Consider the following 20,747-nt stretch of genomic DNA (forward strand, 5'->3'; position numbering starts at 1 on the left):
TGTTTTCTTAGATAATGGCAGTCCAGGTATTAGAACCAACCTTCCAAAGTCATCACATGCTTGGTAGGTGCAGTGGTTTGAAAAGGTATGGTCCCCACATTCATGTACTTGAATGCTTGGTCTATTGGGAGATATAGTATTGTCACAATAGGCGTGGCCCTGTTGGAAGTGTGCCACTTTTGGAGTGAGCTTTGAGGTCTCAGATGCTTAAACCCACGCTTGTAAAACACTCAGTTCTTTTCCTGCTATCTGCGGATCAAGATGTAGAACTCTCAGGTCCTTCTCCAGTACCATGTCTCACTGCACACTGTCACACTTCCCACCATAATGGTCTAAACATCTGAAACTAAGCCAGTCCCAGCTAGGTGTTTTCCTTTTTAAGAGGTGCCATTGTCATGGTCTCTTCACAGCAATAGAAACCCTAACTAGGACAGCAGGCTAACATTATTTTCAACATTCTAGATGCTTCAAGTTTAAGATCAATGTGTGGGCTGGTCTAGCCTAAGTCCCTGGTTTGCAGATGGCCTTCTCCTGTGTCCACACATGGTCTTTCCACTGTACGGAAGCACCACTGTTATATCTACGTTTTTACTTCTCATAAGAACAGTTAGATTTGATTAGAACCTACCCCCAATGACCTCATTTTAGCTTAATCTCTATAAAGACCATTTTAAATGCTACTTGAAAATGTGACTTAATGAGAGAGAAGCAGTAACTGTTTCTGATACACATTTTATAACTTTTTTTGCTAAGTATGGAAATGAGAATATTCTGGCACCATTCCACAGCAGCATATGGAAGTTTTCTTCACTAGTTTTTACAGCTTTGTAATACTTAGTTTGTGGATAGTCTACTTTATCAATCAAGTCTCATATCAGCTAACATTTGCTTTGTGCTTACTCTTCTGCCTTACAGAGATATGATAAATGACCTTGGACACATAAAATCTCTTTGTATTGTTGTCAGTGGATCTTTGAGACATTCCTAGAATAAGGAATGCTAAGTCAAAGGGCAAATGATTATCTGATTCAGCTAGATCCTCCCAAATTCACCTCTGCCCAGATCTGCATCATCCAAAGAAATCTGAGTGTACTTTTTTGTCTATTGCTATGAACTTCTAAATCTCTGCTAACTTCTGCCACAGGGGGACTTCCCTCAGTCTGATGATCAAGTGGTCGCTGAAAGTGCAACTGCGCATCTCTGCACACCCAGAAAGCATTTTAATTTCTGAGAAATTTGATGCCTCTCAGATTGTCTTTTTATAAGCAAAGTCCACTCTTGTATTATCTGTGTGCTTTAGTTTCATACTGGCATGTCTATGTCCTGCCTTTCTACTGTACCAGGAGCAGGGGTTTGAATGAGATCTCTTCTATAAGTCTCAAAGAGCTGAACACTTGGTTTCCTGTTGGTGGCTCTTCGGGAGGATTAGGTTAGGTCTTATTGGAGGAACTATGTCACAGCGAGTTTTGAAGTTAAAAGAACACACACCATTTGGACTTAGCTCTCTCTGATTCCTGCTTACAGACAGAGATGTGAGCTCTTGGCCTCTGCTCCAACTGCCTGTCACCATGCCTTTATTCTGCCATCTATCTTACACTCTATCCCCATGGGACCTAGGACCAATTAAACATTTTCATAAGTTACCCTGGTCATGGTGTTTTACCATAGCAACCAAAAAGTTAACTAAGAGAGCAGGCATTCTTAGGCTCCTTCAGCTTGAAAGCCCTCTCTTTAACTTTGAGAAATGTTACATTTTTTATTTATTCTATTAAAATTTCCTCCTTCCTTTCTGAACTCTAGTGAAGTCCCTTGGATGGGTTTTCTACCTCTCCTATGATAAGCCTTTCTTTTTTTTTTTTTTTTTTTTGGTTTTTCGAGACAGGGTTTCTCTCTGTAACCCCGACTGTCCTGGTACTCACTATGTAGACCAGGCTGGCCTCGAACTCGGAAATCCGCCTGCCTCCGCCTCCCAAGTGCTAGGATTAAAGGCGTGCGCCACCACCGCCCGGCTGATAAGCCTTTCTTATACTCTACTTTTTGGAAGTTCCTTTATTCTCCAGTCTGACTACTATTATATATTCATATATTCATATTACATATATATGTTTATATGGGGAAGGGCTGTGGTGAAAACAGTTTTGATCTTTCTTTAAATACAAGCAAACAGTGAATTAGTTAATACAATATTAAATAGCTCCAGATTGGCTTTTCTTCAACCAATGACAATGCATGCACAATTAAACAAGCACAAAAGTCTATTTCAGTATTTTCCACAACCTACCACCTAGCACTGCACATATACAGATGGCCAGGTCTCAAAAACTACAAAGCCATTCTCTCTAATATATTTCTGCTGTTGCTCTTTTAAAGATCCATATCAGAGCACAGATACCCATTAAACCATCTGAGATGTGCCATAATGGGTTTGAGATGTGAGCTTTTGGTCATGTTGATGAGAGACAGCATCATGAACACCTGTATGAGAAGATGCCCCTGTGCTCAGCCCTAGTCTCAGGATTAATAAGGAGAAGCCATGATCTCTCTTTAATGCCTCCCTTAGTGGATTATGTGCTGTTTTACTTCCAATCTGGTCTTTTACTTAAGATTATTTTTTTATTGCTATTTTTAAAATTACTTATCTGATGGCACAGTCATTGTACTAGAATATTCCACAAATAAGGCTCAAATGTGAACAAAACGGAATGGGAACAAGACTTGAGTGAGCAAAGGCAGCAAGCAGTCCTAGTTACCCACTGTCCGCAGGTCCTGTGGGGACGTTTGGAACTCTACAGGCATCGCTGCCTGAGAAAAGGCCAAGGATTCAAGGCCAACTTTCACCTCCAGGTCTGATACTTCCTGGACAGTTGCTTTCAACGGTTGCACATTTTTACTTCACATAGCTTCCTTACTGGAACCCCAGCAAGACTTTTTGTGGACAGCTAAGCTTACCAGACTCAGTGCCTAGCTCTTCCTGCTGCCTGCTGATCTGGATGTCGAACTCTCATCTCCTTCTCCAGCACCATGTCTGCCTGCACACTCCCATGCATCCCTCCATGATAATGCACTAAACCTCTGAAACTGTAAGGCAGCTCTCCAATGAAATATTTTCTGTTATAAGAATTGCCTTAGTCAGAGCGTCTCTTCACAGCAACAGAACTAAGACACTGACCTTCTTCTTGACCATGAGGAAATAGTGCCTTTTCCTGTACTTGGGAGCCATCCAGGTGCATCAGGACCATGATGCAGCATTTCCCCCTAGTTGAAATCATCCATGCGACACTGGAGGGGAATGTCAGGTCTTAGCCAGCTGATGCATTTCTGCCCTGGCATGGGTGACATGTAGCACTGTAGCTACCTGTCTACTCCTTACAGGTTCAAGGGCCTGGACCACTTATGGAGATGAATGTCTCAGCAGCTTTGAGAAGTCAGATGGAAGTGCACACCAACTGCAACCTCCTAAATTTCCATTTTTATAATTATTTTTCTGTCCCCTTTTTATAGAATCCCTTTAATTTCTTTAACTTAACAAAATATATGTGTGTATTTCTCCTAGTCTCTGAGGTCAGGCTTTTGTTTTGTTTCTAACTTGTTAGTATTGTTCTCTTCTCTTAAACAACACTGGTTCCAGTCAATGATCTGACTCTTCATTAAGGACAGACTACACTGATGCTAAGAGTTTCCTGTGTGCTCCAGCTCAGTCTCCTTACCGTGTGGAGATTTTCTTTAGGAACTTCAGGTGTGGTTAGGTGGGCTGCAGCAGGGCAAGATAATACAGTTTAAGTTGAGTTTCAGTTCTTACGCTTTGTGTTAGGGTAGGAGTTGGCTGTCAAGATTGTGGGAATTTACAAATGCCAGAATGGGGCTTTAACCTAGACGGCAACATCTGTTCTGAACATCAGGGTGGGAAGGGGATAGCATGCCAACTGGTGCAGACTATTCCATGTACAAGACTTCAATTAATCTTTTTTTTCAGTACTTCTTCTCACGCTTCTCATCCATTGTACCTGCCAATTCTGGGCCAGAGTCCCTTGGGATTCCCGGAAGCAGGCTGGTTCCCAGCTCCCTCTAGTTCCTTTCCTAGCACATTCTGAACTGTAAATCTTTCCACCTCTTCTATCCGTCAACATGTTCCCATCTGCCTTGTCTTCTAGAAATTCATTGAAGGCTGTCATCTGTTGCTTAACACCCCTTCTCATTGCTATTCTACCTCTACTGCTGAAACTACATCAATTACAGTAATCCAGCGGGGTCTTGGAAGGGATTAGGGCAATCTAATCTTGATTCCTTCCTGAACTTTCTGGCCACTGATTAGTTAGGAAGAAATATATATGCACTTTTCATAATTGTGTTTTTTAAGGCTATAGATTAAAAAAAAATCAATTTCTTTTGCAATGTCATGTATACCATTAAATGAACTTTTAAAGCAAGATAATCTTCCATCATTTCCCTAAGCCTAAAGAAGAAAAAAAAAAAAGCAGAAAAATGCAGTTTCTCCTGAATTTGATGACTATGGGATATTTGTACTAATCAATAAGGAAGAGTAATCCTTTTTGTGTCATGGAACAAAAGAGAAGTTCATGGAATTTTTATGTGGGTTTCCTGAGGAGCTGGACTAATTTTAGAAATGGTGACTTTAGAAGGTATGTAAAATAGGCAGTTGGACATAAATTTTTAAGTCAAGAAGACATGGTTTTAAAACTTGATATAACCATGCTGACTATGAAGTCGCAGAAAGCAAATGGTTTACTAGGGTGGAGAGTAGAATTCTAAGGAATACATTTGTGTGGAAGAAAAATCAACTTTTAATAAATATTGCAAGTGAGTTTTTTATTATGTTAAATGCTTTTGAAATGTCCATTGCAAATAACTCCATAAAGTTTGCACTGATCTTAGGTGACTAAATGACCATATTTATTGGGAAAGTAATTCAGGTAAAGTGCAAGATAAGATTCAATTTCAGGTAACATCTGAAGTCATGACTTCAAATGGAACCACTCCCACACCTGTGTCTCAGCAGTGGCATTAGATGGCAGAAGGAATAACTAATTTGGAGCTGAATGCTTGCCAGGTAGACAAGCTGGCTGAAAAGGACACAGAAATGCAATTGCTACAAGAATGGAGGAAATAGCTCAAGAAACTCAGGAAACTTAGGAAACAAAATTGTGGCTATCAATCACAAAGCTTAAGGGTAGCCAGAGTCAGGGTGCCATTATTAGTAGAATGACTATGTAAGGAAGGGATGGCATAAAGTGGATAATGGACAGACACAAGGCTCAGGTCAGAGAAGAGGCTACGTGAGCGTTTCTAAGCAAGCATCACCAGAAAGTCAAGGGAAATGAATGGTATTGGCGATGCTGAATCAGCTAAGCATACAACAGTGCCAGCACCTGTGAAGCTGGCTTCCAATCTTTCTTTAGACAGAGGCAACTGTGGCTACAGGTCCAAGTAGCAGCTGATTCACCAGGCAGGTACCGGCCATGTGTAGCACGCATGACCAGTTACAAGAAGAGTTTAAAGATGCAGGGGTTGAGGACACTCTGAGTGCCAGGGTCGCTATCATCATGCTGGCACTGTGCAGCATCATATCCTGGGGCAGCTCACAGTGCAGGAGGTATGTGGCCCCCTTCGCAGAGGATTGATCCATCCTACAGCCACGCTTTTGTGACAGTCATTTTGTCACTGTCACAAATAACAAGCAAAGTTCAATAAATGTGTGCTTAACAACCTGGTTTGAGTGTGGCCTGACTGACTGAACCCGGGAGAACAAAAAAGCAACTGGTGGTGCAGGTGCCCAGAAACTTTTTCCTCAAGATCAAAAGCATTAAAGATATGATATGTCTACCCATGAAGACTCTTAAGAGCTGGGTATGACACTTAAGTTCCCAGCACCAGGGCAGTGAGGGAAGAAGGAAGATGATGAGCGCAAGGCCAACCTGGGCTACATGATGATACATGGCAAAAAAAAAAAAAAAAGGTATACTACTTAAGATGAGAAGCAATTCTACATGCTTACTGCTACTGTGCTGGATGACAAAGATGAAGAAGATGCAGAACTAGCCCCAGCTATTTCCCTTACCATACACTAAGGAAAGGTACTGTACCATATGTATTAAAATGTGAAAAGCATTCTTGCCTGTTTCTTTTTAGGAAGTGCTTTGCTTGTATGCTTTTGTTCTTCAGATTTCCTCCCGTTCCTCTTCTCTTTACATGGCTCAGCTTGTGCAGTATATGAGTTGCAAACACCCTTCCCTGCAGAACTCAGCATCTGCTACAGAGAGAATCAAAGTCAGGACATATAACACATGGACAGTCACCTTTCACGTATGGGCCAGGTTTCACTTTAAGCTTTCTTCCTATGATAGGTCCATCCTGCTTGTCCCCTACCTTCAGTGCTTGAAACTAAAGCCCAGATTTGGGTACCTACTCTGTCACTGAGCCAAATCTCCTATTAATCCAAATTAAAAGAAGGTATTACTAATTAACATTCTCCAGCTCATCAAGCAGAGATTCAGAAGGATATTGTATTAGGAAGAAAAAAGGAGTTAAGAACTAGTGGCTTATTAATTCATCAAGTATTTACTTACTATTATTATCTTATAGTAAGTCATGAACTATAAGTTAAGCTAGAACATACAATTTTCAACAAGACAACCAATAATAGTGTACGTATGCTTATATACAAAGATATAGACTAAGATCCAATTACATGTTACTTAGTGAACAGAAAGTGATGCCCATAAACTGTCAGTTGAATGCCACCATCGAAAATAAACTAAAACAGTTTTAAAAGACATGTACTAGCCAGGTGGTAGTGGTGCACACCTTTACTCCTACTACTCAGGAGGCAGACAGGCAGATCTCTGAATTCAAGACCAGCCTGGTCTACAGAGGGAGTTCCAAACAACCAGGGCTACACAGAGGAACACTGTCTTGAAAACCCAAACCCAAAACCAGAAAAAAAAAAAAAAAGGGACGTACTAAGTTACCTTTGGCTCTTAATTTTATGTGGATCTTCTTCACATAATAAAATTCATAGTCATACAGATCTAAAACTAAATTAACAAGTAGCTTGCCTTTTATAGTAATACAGTTCTGAAGGGAAGCTCTTGTTCTAGTGGATTTTTCTAGTAGAATTAAAACATGACTCCAGGTTACAGATGAGTAAGACAAAGTATTAATTCTTAACAATACCCAACAAAACTCAGGATATTCTCTACCACCACGAACAGGAAGATTTAACGTAAGCATTTACCTTTCTTCTTTGAGAAGTCCGAGTAGGTCTACCAATACTGCAGGTTATCTCTTCATCTGTAGTTAAAGAACTGCAAGTGTTAGTGCCTGGTATCAGGAAACAAGCAAAATTAGGTTAGCACAAAACCAACACGAATGACATGGTGAAAGAACAGCATAGTGTTTTTGAGTCCCAGTTGCTCTTAAATGTCATATTTAGGCACAGATAATAAATACATAAGAGCAATGAGAGATCCAGACAGTGTTTAGAAGAGTTCATGTTGCTGAATATACAGCCTGAGTGCAGTAGGAGCATAAAGTGGAGCACTCAACTGCATCTTGGACGGGCCTGATGTTTGTAATAGCACAAATGAAAGATAGTGTAATATGTTCAGAGCTTACAACATGACAGACTGGAGGCAAAACTTTACCTGTAACTTAAGTTATTTACAGCTTTAGAGTCTAAGCTCACAAAACAAGGCTGCACCAATAAAAAGACATCAAAGGATTTCAGAAGGGAGGACATACGAATACACAGTTCATAATCCAAGTACTCACAAGATGGCTTCCTCAGCCAAGTGTGGTAAGTATGTCAGAAAAATCAGGAAAAATCTGTCTTATGATTGTAAAAGACATATACTTGGCAGGTATATGCAATGAGAATGCCATTCTGATGGTGGTAAGACTTGTGGCCATTTAGGAATGATCCTTACAATCCAAATTGCTTTACTTTGTCAGTTGTGCAAACATAGAACTCTATTATTGATCCTCAATAGGCTAAAGGAACAGCAGCATTGTGCATTATCAACTTGAAGCAGTGAAACCCATTTAGGTTAAATGTGGGTGATTATCAAGTAAAACACTTGCAATAGAAAGGAGGAGTAACTTTTCATACACAGTATTTGGTTTTCTTAAAATCAAGAACATACTAATGTACCACATATGAAAATTTAAAAATAAAGAGACTGAGTTTTAGTGCTAAAAATAAGAATTAAGGGTCTAGGGAGGCAGCTCAGTTGTCAAAGTGTTTCTTGAGCTTGAGGAGCTGAGTTTGATGCCCAGAACCATACAATAAAGCCAGGTACTGGGGATGGAGAGATGGCTCAGCAAATAAAAGTATTTGCTGCTCTTCCAGAGGATCTGAGTTCAGTACCCAGCACCCACACTGGAAGGCCCAGAACTGCCTGCCTAGGGGAATCTGCCATCCTCTTCTGACCTCTGCAGGTACAACATACATACATAAACATGGACAGAAATACATATAAATAAGTAAATCTAAAGTTAAAAAAAGTAAAAAGGGCAGCTTATGGCATGAGATGCACTCCTAGGGCTGGGAGCATTCCTAGATTCCAGACAAGTAGATAGATTCCTGAGTTTGCCAGGCAACCATCTAGTCTAATGACCAAGCTGTATATTAATGACAAAATCCCATCTCAAAAAGCAAAGTGGGTGCTAGGGAAGGCTGTGTGCACCCTTATAACCTCAATGCCATGAGGGAGTGGAGACAGGAGGATTACTGGGGCTTGCTGGATACTAGCCAAGCTTCAGATTCCCTGCCTCAAAGGAGTAAAAGCAGAGTGTGAGCGACAGCAAGGACAGATAATGCCCCCCTCCATGCATGTGCACACACACACACACACAAACACACTCACAATCCCCCACAAAAGACAAACACAAATAATACCTGGAGGAGTCTCAGAGAATGAGGATTTACTAGGACTCAGAATTGCAAATGATCTTTGAGGTGGTTCTATGTTTTCCTAAGAAAGGAAAATTAGATACCATTAAGTTCAGTGAATACGTAAATGACATGCCACAAAGAAAAATAATGCCTTATTTTGGTAGGAGGAATTATAAGCATAGAATGGAATTTAAAAAAAAAAAAAAAAATCAATGAAAAATGAGGTCTCAGCTAGCCAAAGATAACTTTATAACTCTGAGTGGTCACCTTCATAATTCAAATGTATTTGTCAACTGCAACCACCCCAATAAAGGATCATATTAATCACAAGCTACTTTTTGGTTTACTTAAAATTCTATTGTCAAACTTCTACAAAACAAATTAAAGAAAAACATTAAGAAACAGCATCTAGTATTACAATACTTTTCGATGAAATTCATGGTAAGATGGCAAAATAAACAAGACTTCAAAGTCTTCCCACATAATTGTAAGATAGTAACTATGTTTTTCATTCATAGAAAAATATGGCAATTTGAAAAAAATCTCCCTTTCATACCAGTTTGCTCACACATCTTTTTGATATTTAATTGGAAATGCTAAATTTCACAAAATACTTTTTCTGCATGGAATGAGATGATTACACAGCCTTTCTGTCCTATTTGGAAAATTGTGTACAAAATCAATACTATAGTTTGCTTAATTACATGGTAGAATTCCTTAGCAAAATTATTACTTTATGGGAAAGTTTTTGTGATAATTTAAAATTCTTTAACACAGGGCTATTGAAACAGTGTATTCCTTCTGGAGTGAAGGTTGAGGCTTCATGTGTTTCAAAGATTGTACATGGTTTATCTGAGCTGCTAAAATGTCAGCATGAAGTTGTTGATACTGTCCTTGGAATCTTGTTAGGATGTAGTAATGTCACCTCTTGTTCCTGATACTAGTCATTTTTCTTCCTTTTTCTTCCCTGAATTAATTTGATTGATGATTTACTAAAATGTGTCTACCCTACATGGTATTTCCTCCACCTTACAAAAATCAATGATCAGTCCTAAGATGGATTTTTTTCATATTTTAATGTCTCAGACATCTGTGGTGTTTTTCTTAGTGATATAAAGCAGGTATGTCTTTCAAGCAACAGCACTTAGGTTTCATGAAACTACTGGACATAGACTGAAATGTGGCATGTCATCTGACCTACTTCATAATTTTCATGTGAAAAAATGTGAAGCCTGATGGAAATAGGAACAAGCTTTTTCCTGGGATTTCCCGCACTTACGAGATTCTCCTCCTTGTCATCAAAGTTTGGCTGAAGGAACTGCTCATAAGCTGAGGACTTTAGGGGACTGGTAGCTCTTACAATCCTTGGACGAACGGGTGTTCCTCCTTTACACAATGGAGTATTGGCTGGTAAAGATTCATCAAACACTTCAGGGCTTAAGTCCTCTCCAAAAGTAACTCTCTTCCTCTTCTTCAGACTCAGACAGCCTGCTGTTTTACAGTTTTCTCTATCTGTAGACAGTAAATGAGAATTATGTTAAAAAATTAAGCTGTTTTTCTTACCTAAAAGGCATATACTAGAATGTTTGAATGTGGTATATTCAGCTATTTGTATAATAACACAATTTGCAGAGAAAATTCAAATGGATGAAAACCATAGTTTTAACTAAAACAGTACTGATTTTCAAACAAGGTAATTATTTCAAGTGTTAATAAAATTGGAGCATCTGAAATTCTTTACAAGTTCTGCTGTTAAGTAAAACTTTGTAGCCGGGCGGTGGTGGCGCATGCCTTTAATCCCAGCACTTGGGAGGCAGAGGCAGGCGGATTTCTGAGTTCGAGGCCATCCTGGTCTACAGAGTGAGTTCCAGGATAGCCAGGGCTATACAGAGAAACCCTGTCTCGAAAAACAAAACAAAACAAAAAAACAAAAAATAAAAACCTTTGCGTGTATGTGTGGTGCTGAGGATTAAATCCAGGTCCCTTACCCCTGTCAGGCAGATCATCTACCATTGAGCATACCCTCAAACCCAAGACCATCTAAGGCTCTCTAACGACACGTTTCCCTCCCCACTGTTCTCCAATACTAAGTCATTCCAGACAAAGTAAAACACGGGCAGATTGTCAAAAACCTGGTGCATTATAGCAAGTTCTAAAAAGAAAATAATACCCTTAGTTTAAAAATAACTGTGAGTAACATACCTGCTCTTCCTTCTTTGCAACAGCTTGAAGGAAGTGGGATCAGGTGAGCCCCATCATCACAGAGGTTGCATTCCTAATCAGAATAATGACCAAAGGTTTTACTCCTTTGATAACATAAAGTCACTAAAAAGAATGAGACTGCTGAACATTGTTTTAAGATTGCCTTTATTTTATTAACCTTTTTAGCTTAAAACACCAGGCTGAAAAGGCTCAAATAAAAGCTTCTCTCATCTTCATTTATCTTTTGCCTGTATGAATAGATGTGTACCACGTGTTATGTCAGCTCTTTTGTGGAGGCCATTGGATCCCCTCAAGCTGTTGTCATAGACAGTTGTGAGCTGCCATGTGGGTGCTAAGAATTGGACCTGGATCCTCTCTGTAAAGAGTAGGAAGTTTTGTTAACTGTTGAGCCACCTTTCCAGCCCCTGGCTTCTATATTTTAATAAATAGCATTGTAAACCAAAATTGAGAATAGAAATCACTGAGTATGGGTTAAAATCATCCCATTTTGATCTAGCAAGCCAATGAATGTGTGAGTGGCTAAAATTACGGTGTGTTGTATTAGGTGTTAGATCAGGCAGGCTTCAGGCTTCCAAGCATGAGAACTGCACTGACATAAAAAGACAGACCGGGTAAATGATGTCAAGAGGGAGCTTTGTCATAGGCATGAGACCAGCACTTTTAACGAACATGGAATTTCCTGCCTGAATTACCATATTCTTGAGCAAGAAATCTGTTTATCCAAAAGATTACAGAGGGCACAGTATAAAGGAAGAGATGGTATAAGCCTGGCAGAAGAGAGGCAGGCTCGCAGGGGATCACCACCCACATTTCAGCCTCACCCAGAATCCCTACCCAGCCCATGGTTTTGAGTACTGCTCACAGTCCAAACTATAAATCCACCAAGAACTGCTCTGCCCAAGCCTCCTGATCAGCCAGCTCCTGGGTTAGTCCTTTCTTCAGGGAAACACGCATTCCGTCCAGCAGACGGGGAGGACAACAAACAAGCAATATTCCTATATACACGCCAAAGCTACTTCTGGAGCTGCTCAAACATGCTACCTATTTCCTGGCAGCTCCCTCCTGCCTTAGGTTATTGCACTCACAGAAATACGGATGGCTGAAGAGGCAGGTTAGACTCACATGTTTGGAATGAATAAGCTATGGACTGAGGCATTGATTGTCAACTAATTTGGCAGTGCAGTTAATTAAAATTTGGATTAACTTTTAGACTTATATAGTCTACTTACATTGAATTCTGAATACTACTCTAAATTACTTGAAAACAGAACCAATCTCAGAATAGTATTGTGACTTTAAAAAAAGTAACAACAAGTGAGGGTCTCCCTATGCACCAGTGTGATACATGGACCTCCGTTACCATGTGAAGCAAACATCTCTGAACTCCTTTGCTTTAGGAAGCGTAACTCTTACCTTTTCATTCTCTGAGAACGGCTTACCAGGTTTCTTCAACACAGAACGAAGCACAAAGGTCTTAGCGGAGGGGCTGCTGCTCCCGCACACAGGAGTCGCTGGAGACCTGGTGGCAGTGGCTGTGCCTGAGCTCAGTGGTGTTGCAGGTGTATCAAGTGGAACAGCATCAACTAATCTTGTGCCCTCTACACAGTCAGTCACTGCAAGTCCTTCAAGGGGAAGAAAGATGAGACTGTCCAAATCTGCTTCTTCCAGGCAAGATACTCACCACACTTTCCAAGACAGTGACACCGTGTTTAAAAAATTCCACTAGTGAGCCTGGAGCTCAGAGGCATGAGGATAGACAGTTTAAGGCAGCTGATGCTATACAGTAAGATCCTATTTCACAAACCCAAGTGCTAGCAGTATTGCTTAGTGGTAGAGTGATTACCTAATGTCTTGGTTAGGGTTTTACTGCTGTGAACAAACACCATGACCAAGGCAACTCTTACAAAAACATGTAATTGAGGCTGGCTTACAGGTTCAGAGGGTCAGTCCATTATCATCAAGGCAGGAGCACAGCAGCACCCAGGCAGGCATAGTGCAGGCGGAGCTGCGCGTTCTATATCTTCATCTGAAGGCTACTAGAAGACTGTTTTCTAGGAAGCTAGGACAAGGGTCTTAAAGTCCATGCCCACAGTGACAAACCTACTCCAAAAAGGCAACACCTCCAAATAGTGCCACTCTCTGGGCTAAGCATATACAAACCATCACACCTAACATATGCTAGGATCAAACCCTGGAAACAAAAAATGAAAAGGAAATTCAACTCTAAAACTCCCTGCTTCATTTGGACATGAAGAGAAGACAGAGAAGTAGCACTGGTCACACACTTTACTACAAGGTTATCACAAATAAAGATTAGAGGTTTTGGCTCCTGCAGACATCTGGGTCAGAGGATGGGAAAAAACGTTGGGAATGAGCCTTGCCCTGCTAAGGGACATTTTGTTAGGATACCTATTATTTGCAATATCAAACTAACCTGAGCCAAACCTTGATAATGAGCCATTTTACTCTCAAGATGGAAGCATTTCAATATGCCAACACAATGGGAGTGAGAGCAGGGGATGAGGAGAGGGAGTACCAGCCCACACAGAAGCTGCCCACCAAACATACAGGTTCCACAGTGGCAGACGCAGGGAGTTAAATCTGAACTCTACTCAGCAGTAAAGGAGACGCAATCTGACAGAAAGGGAAAACATACACACTAAGACATCATTTGTGCTACATGAAACATGTTCTAGACATCTAAATCTGTAGGCATATGTTTGTGTATTGTGTAAAGGTTTTATCCTTGTGTTATTCAATTGCTGATTTTTCTGCCCTCATTTTGTTTCAATCGGGAAGCAGCATTGTAATGCTTGTGTCAAGAATTTGTCTTAAGTTTGTATAAACAGTTTATCACCCAATGGTTGAGAATGTTTCAGACCTGTCATGAGGATGAAGAGATGAAACAAGGAGACACCAGAAAAAAAAAACAAAAACAACTGAAGCCCAAAGACCCAGATGGATGATAATATGCAAGTATCATGGGATCATGGCTGGGAGGTAGCCAGATTAGCATAGGGGTTATTATAGATCATTTAGCTATCTAGCTATTGATATGCAGCTTGAAATAAGTCTTGGTTTGTCTGTGGAGTTACTGGGGGACTAGCAAGGGTAAAGAAATATAGCTGAGGGATGTGGAGCAGTTGGAGGGTGGATGGGGGGAAGGGGAATGGAATAAGGAGTGTAAAAAATAAATTAATTTAAAATTATAATAATAAATATAGCTGATGGATTCACTGTTTATACTTATATTAAAAATAATTCATTTTACATAAATGATGATTCTCAACTTTTCTCATGAGAATGAAACAGAGAACTGCCAAGAAGGTGGTGATACCTTATTTTATCTAGGTGACAAACATAACCTGGCTCTGTGCCTTATCTGTACAGGGAGAAACCCACCCATCCACCTTCAAATCAAAATCAAAAGCCTGAGCAGATATTCACTTCAAGGAAGGCGAAACAAGTTCATTTTGAAGCTGAAGGAAAGCTCCAGGGAGAAATTTAGATCATTAAGAATTAATATAAACAAACAAACAAAATGGGAACAAATGGAACAGAAATAGGTATATAAGTTCAGTAAATACGGGGGGGAAAAACCCTATTTCCTCTTAACTTACATGAAACATTTGATGGTTTAAATAAAAAATGATAACATGCATGAGTCACAACCACATAAATGTGTATGTGTAAAAAGGACTATAAGTCACAGGAAGGAAGGGTGTATTAGCAAGACACGGGGTGCATAAACTTGTGTGTTTTATGTATAGCTGTATATATGGCCAAAGGACCTAGAAGAATGTGTGTTGGAATCCCAAAGCAAGTGAACAAGATGAAATGAAGTATAGCTTAAAAGATATAGTAAATACTAATACATTAACACAGAACTCTTAATACAAAGGAAAGGAAAACAAAGCATATGGTAAGATAGTAGATTTAAGTTAAGCCATATTAATAGTTACTTGAAACCTTAATGGGCTAAAGCAGGGTAATCCCCACATTTGCAATCCCAATAATTATGAGGTAGAGGCAAGAACATTAGGAGTTCAAGGTTATCACTGGCTATGCAGTGAGTTGAATGCCAACCTGGGCTACACAAGACTGTCTGAACACACACATACACACACAACAATACTAACAACAAAACACAGATTGTATATAGTGCATTGCAAGCAGTCATAGGCCCTACTTTTATTCCTCCCACCCCAACCCCAGTAAAACAGGATCTCACTGTTTCCCCTGATAGCTTGAAACTTAATTCTCCTGTTTCAACCTCCTGAGTACAGGCATTACAGGCATGTGCCACGAAGCCTTGCTGGCCCCATCCTCATACTGCTTTTATAGTAATATACATTATTTTACTACTATCATACTGTTATACAACCAGTTTGGAATGCATCACTAATTTTACTTTAAAAATTAAGAAATGTTTATTCATGCGAGTATGTATGTGAGTACACATGGAGTCCATGTGGAAGGCAGAGAAGAGCTTGTAAGCAACAATTCTACCATGTGGATCTGAGGGATTGAACTCAGTTGTCAGTTTGGCATTGGCACCTTCTCCAGGCCACCTAACCGACCTACTACTTATGATAGCAGTAAGAATAAAGTACAGTCAGCACAGTGATCCCAGAACACTTCTACAGGCTCCGTAACATGAGAACCACTTTCCCTCATTTCAGCTTACAGACACACTCATCACAAATGTCTATGAACGGGGCAACTTCCGTCTGTACCAAGGAAAACAGAAACTTACTCTGGGAAGCCTCCCTCAGGTCTGGAAAGGGAGCAGCCATGCATCCAGGCTGGGCCGAACCGATTTCAGATGACTTCTGGGAGAAAAGACAAAGGAATCAAAAGCACAACATTCATTACTAATATACTGCTGATACTGCCCTTACGGAGATTTCAATAAGCATTGTGGATAACAAAGTCTGTTGGTCAACTGATCTCATAAGTACGGTAAAGCACACAGGGAACTAGCAACAGCACTCATCCCAGCAGTACCCTAAACCTTCCACAAAATGATTTTCAGTCCCAAAGAAAAGTTGATGTAATTCATTTTTGTTGCCTACTGAAGCCTAGGTAGCTGTGCTAAAGTGCTATCCTCTAAACAGGAAATCCTCAAAGAGCATATCCACATTAATTCAGAAATTAATGAATTTCTTCTTTGTGACTTATGTCTAATGAATCAAAGTTCTGGAGAGAAACAAATACTATTGCTTCTGCCAAATGATCATTTTATATTAACTTGAATAAAGCGGAGGGAACTAGGACCATAAGCCAGTTCTTGTGTTACAAGGACTGTAGAAGTGTTTGGGGACCACTGTCCTTACTTCCACTGCCATTACAAAGTATTAGGTGGGCTACATGGCTTAGAGAAGGGGCCTATGCCAACCTGACAGCCTGAGTTCAAATCCTAGGATCCAAAACAACACAACTCTCCTCTGGCCTCCACGTCCTCTGTGATCCTCAATGAAACTAAGCTGTGATGCTGTGAGGCTCTCGAGAATGAACAAAAACCTCTGATCACAGAATGAAGACACAAAGCAAGAAGGAAGGGTCATGGGACTGGCTTTGCAGCCACAGCTGCACAAAGGTCACCAATTCCAGTAGCAGTCTTTGTCTGACTTTAGTAAAATTCACATAGTTTTTTGCCTTTCCACAGTCTTGACAGACTTTAGGTTGTCACAATCCACAAAAGTTCCTAATGCTCCTTGAAACACGTAGAGGAGCAAAGATGAAAGGCAGAAGAGCCTGTTTCCCAGGTAGTCTCACGAGAGACTGGGCAGGCAAGGGAGATAAACAATGGGTGGACCTGGGGCAAGCAGGCACTCCCCAGATTCAGGAATGGATACTCCTAGTTGGTATCTAAATAATCTGCTTAGGGATTTCAGGGCACAACTCGAGACCTAGAGTCATGTAGAACACCTCATGCAGAAGACCCTCCAGCTGTATCTTCCCATAAAAGGGATCAAAAGCAACCAGTCTTCCCAGCTTCTAAGCCAATACACAAAAAAGTCACACAAAAATAAAAGACACAACTCGAACACATGCACACACATATGCACAAGGCATATATACACATACTCACTTGAGAACCATAGCAACAATATGGCGAGACTAAGAACTAATATCCCTGGTCCTGACAGTCTTCCACCTGCCTATGCAGAAAGCTACAGCTCCATTTATGTGTGGAAACACCGTTACCTCAGCAAGTTCTGTGGAGGTGCCCCCAGCATACGCTCTGTCAGCAAACATTTTGGTGCCTCTGAGATAATCATCGGGGCTGTCCTGGGAGGATAGTCTCCTCCGTTTTGAAGAGGAGTTTACAGGGAACCCAGACTGCTGATACTCAATAAGACCTTTTTTGGCTATATGCATAAAACAAATATAGAAAAAAAATGACATGGGGATAAATACTTTCCTTTACATTTCTCATTTAAAATATTATCCATTATAACAACATGATGCCAATTTAGTGTTTATATGTACATCATCAGTGAACATGAAATTCTACCCGATTTCAGTCAAAAAGGAAAACTGAAAGGCAGGTGTGGTGGCACATATCCATGGTGTGCCAGTACAAGGCAGGCTAAGAGAAGAGCCTAACAACTTCAAAGCCAGCCTGGGCTACCAAGCAAACAGAAGACCAGCCAGGGCCACACCGTGAGACCCAGACAGGGCTGAGGAAAAGTGCCGCACTCACCTATCCATCTTCACTCACACTGCTCAGTGCAGCTAGTGGGTTGATGCAGCCTTTGCAAGTGCCACAAAACCCAGCTTCCTCAGCTTCCCAACTTGGGACTGTCTTTTCTCTAAGAATCCTCTAGAACCTCAGCTCCACATTGGTACTTACAAGGCACGCAGCCTTATGGACTGAGCAGCACCAGGCTCTCAAGCACTTCAGGGCACAGCCAGCAACTGCTGCATTATCCAGCCCATAGCACGCAAGCCGGTCTACCAAGCCCCTGTTTAATAGATATCCATTCCCTCCATTCTAGTCCTCTAGAGAACCTTAAGAGTCTACCCTTGGTGCATCTGCCTGCAAACTACATGCTGGCAAAACCAGAAAAACATAGTTAGGTTCTAATTTAATTGTACTTAATTTTTATGCAAAACAAAACAAAAAAACCCACAACAGAGAGAACATACAATTGCAATGTATTCAGTTAATTCTATGTATAAAAGGATTTTAATGACATCATAATTACAATAATGAAGTAAAAAACCTAAAACCTAGACAACAATTCAAATACTAGGTAACTTATAAAGTACAATTAGGATGCCAAAACAGGTTCTGTACCCTGCAGCAGATAAACTGGACTAATTAAACTGTTAAGTAATTAGAGTGTAAGTACCAGAACTGTGAGAGAGCAAGTATTTGTCAACTACTCTGTCACTGAAAAAGCCAAATGACTAAAAAGACAACCAAATGAACAATATGGACATGGTGAAGACTCTAGCAGACTATCAACACATTAGTCAGACTGGACAAAATTGTGGTTAACACAGGGTGGGATACATGTTTTTGCAAAGTTTAGCAATAATTCTCTAAAAATCAACACAAATATCAATTTGCCACAAGCCCTTTTTGAGGCCTGGCATGAGCTAATTGGCCCTGGCCTTTAAAAATTCAAAACAATTATTAACTATGGAAATAAAGGTATAGGTTTTTCAACAGAAACCACAGGACTTGATGTGACTCAATTATAAAGCACTTAGGACATTTGAGGCCTTGGGGCTCGACCCTTAGCACCACCAAAATAAACTAGATGAACTAGAAATAAACAAACAGAACAAAGCCCCAAAACCAGAAATGCAGATTTCTGTGTGAAATACTTTAATTTTTAGGTATCAGTCTCCATTTACAGAAACAACTACACTCTGGAAACATTGCTTTCACCGTGTAGAAATGAATCTCATTTATCATAAAGCTCATTTTAATAAATACAAAGTCAACCTTGGCTTACCCTTTCTACTTACTCAAATCTGATATCCTAGAGATGCTGTCTGCCTCTGATACTGAGGGACCGTCAGCCATCTCCTCAGTTTCCTGTATGGAGTGAAAAGCTGACTGAAAAGCAGACATTCGTTCTCTTAAAATACTGGCATTTCGATTCAGTCTTGGGCTACCCTGTGAATGAATAAAGGGCACAGAAGCATTACAAATCAAAAGTCAGTTTCTTAGCTAGATCTGTCACCGCTGACTCTAAACCAAAGCACAAGAGGTTTATGCAGACAAGTTAGTGTGGGAAAACCTGCTTTCCTCAGATACAATATGTCTGAAGAGTGGGTGTGCGGTCACCATCTTAGTGCTCCTCTGCTCCCATTTCTAAAACCTGAGCAAAGACTAACTAACGGCTATCCACAGATGTATACCCGGTAAGCCAGCAGCTACCAAAGACTAGCTAACGGCTATCTATAGACGTATACCCAATATGCCAGCAGCTACTAAGCCAGGCCAACAGAAACTTCAAATGGGTAGGAAGTGTTTTTATGGGACAAGATGCATCCCCAGTTATTTGGGGGGTGGAGAGTGTAAGTCACTCTGAAAAGGACTCTAAGTGGCTTAAGAACAACCTTGGCAGCCATCACTGAGACTGTCAATAAAAGGCTATCAAAGGGAATGAGAAGTTCAGAATAAACCTGTACGAGGAGCCAACTCAGAGCTGGAGAGCAAGGAAGAAAAAGGCAAAGGGACTCTTCCTATCTGAAAGTATCCACGGAAGTTATCGGGTTTATCAGGGCACTGCCTCCAATGTCCTATGCTCTAGGCCTAGATGACATCCACCCTGCAAAGCCAGAACAAGACAAGTGTCCCCTAAGAGTTCTAACACACAATCTTCCCAACACTCCTGACTCTTCCAGGCTAACTCCCTAGTTTTGTAAGATCTAGAGGACACTTACTTCCTTACGGCTGAAATCCTGCCCATGAAGTTCAATATAAAGATAAACAAAATGAATTTACACTATCAGATAAAAGTAAATGACATGAAATTGTAAAGTTCTGTTCATATAAAAGATAAACTACTGATCAAGCACTTTATCCAGACTCTTTCTTCTCTCTTGAGATACTAACATTTACCCTAATAAGGAACCTGTGGCAATTTTAACATTCTAATCAACATGTAAAAGAAAAACAAAACAAAACAAAACCTACCACCCTTTAGGATATTATATGGAGAAAAGCTGTTAAAATCCTGATATCATGTTTGATGATCTGTTCTTCTAATCTGATTCTATTCCCAGTCAGAAACATTTATAATAGGAACTGTCTACTTCATAATAGTGAGATATCTGAAACTGAACTTGATGATGTAAACCTTTATGACATAAACAGCACACATTCCTAACAAGCTGGGGAGCAACTCATCTACATTACAAAAGATTATCAGAGCCACACCAATTATTTTGAATGTATTTTGTGAACTCATTTGAATGTGTCAGGGCTGGGTTTTTATCCCAGGAACTCCAAGCACTTGGAAATACTTAAACTAAGTTTCCCTAATTAAAGGTGTTTCCAATGGAAGAAAAAGACAAATGAAAACCAATCCGAGGCCTCTGTCCCATGAATTGCCTTATATTCTATGTACAGTCATCGCTCCAGGTG

The 20,747-nt window shown here is 40.3% G+C and overlaps 1 protein-coding gene across 10 annotated transcripts in view; it reads right to left on the reverse strand.

Annotated features, from left to right (window-relative positions):
• The window catches only part of Cdca2 (cell division cycle associated 2), a 39,434-nt gene that overhangs the window by 11,490 nt on the left and 7,197 nt on the right, over positions 1-20,747 (reverse strand). For 5 of the 10 annotated variants that reach the window (XM_031362955.1, XM_031362954.1, XM_031362956.1 and 2 more), the window contains exons 5-13: positions 19,121-19,271; positions 17,345-17,508; positions 15,891-15,966; positions 12,548-12,756; positions 11,114-11,186; positions 10,191-10,423; positions 8,915-8,990; positions 7,253-7,338; positions 6,134-6,268 (exon numbers count right to left, since the gene is read on the reverse strand). In XM_031362955.1, the coding sequence (XP_031218815.1) occupies positions 6,134-6,268; positions 7,253-7,338; positions 8,915-8,990; positions 10,191-10,423; positions 11,114-11,186; positions 12,548-12,756; positions 15,891-15,966; positions 17,345-17,508; positions 19,121-19,271 (1,203 nt within the window). Of the gene's footprint in view, positions 1-6,133; positions 6,269-7,252; positions 7,339-8,914; positions 8,991-10,190; positions 10,424-11,113; positions 11,187-12,547; positions 12,757-15,890; positions 15,967-17,344; positions 17,509-19,120; positions 19,272-20,297; positions 20,420-20,747 lie in introns of those variants that run through there. The other 5 variants (XM_031362961.1, XM_031362960.1, XM_031362958.1 and 2 more) reach the window with 5 other exon arrangements.

Source organism: Mastomys coucha, unplaced genomic scaffold (genome assembly GCF_008632895.1).
Source record: "Mastomys coucha isolate ucsf_1 unplaced genomic scaffold, UCSF_Mcou_1 pScaffold9, whole genome shotgun sequence".
Lineage (NCBI taxonomy): Eukaryota > Metazoa > Chordata > Mammalia > Rodentia > Muridae > Mastomys > Mastomys coucha.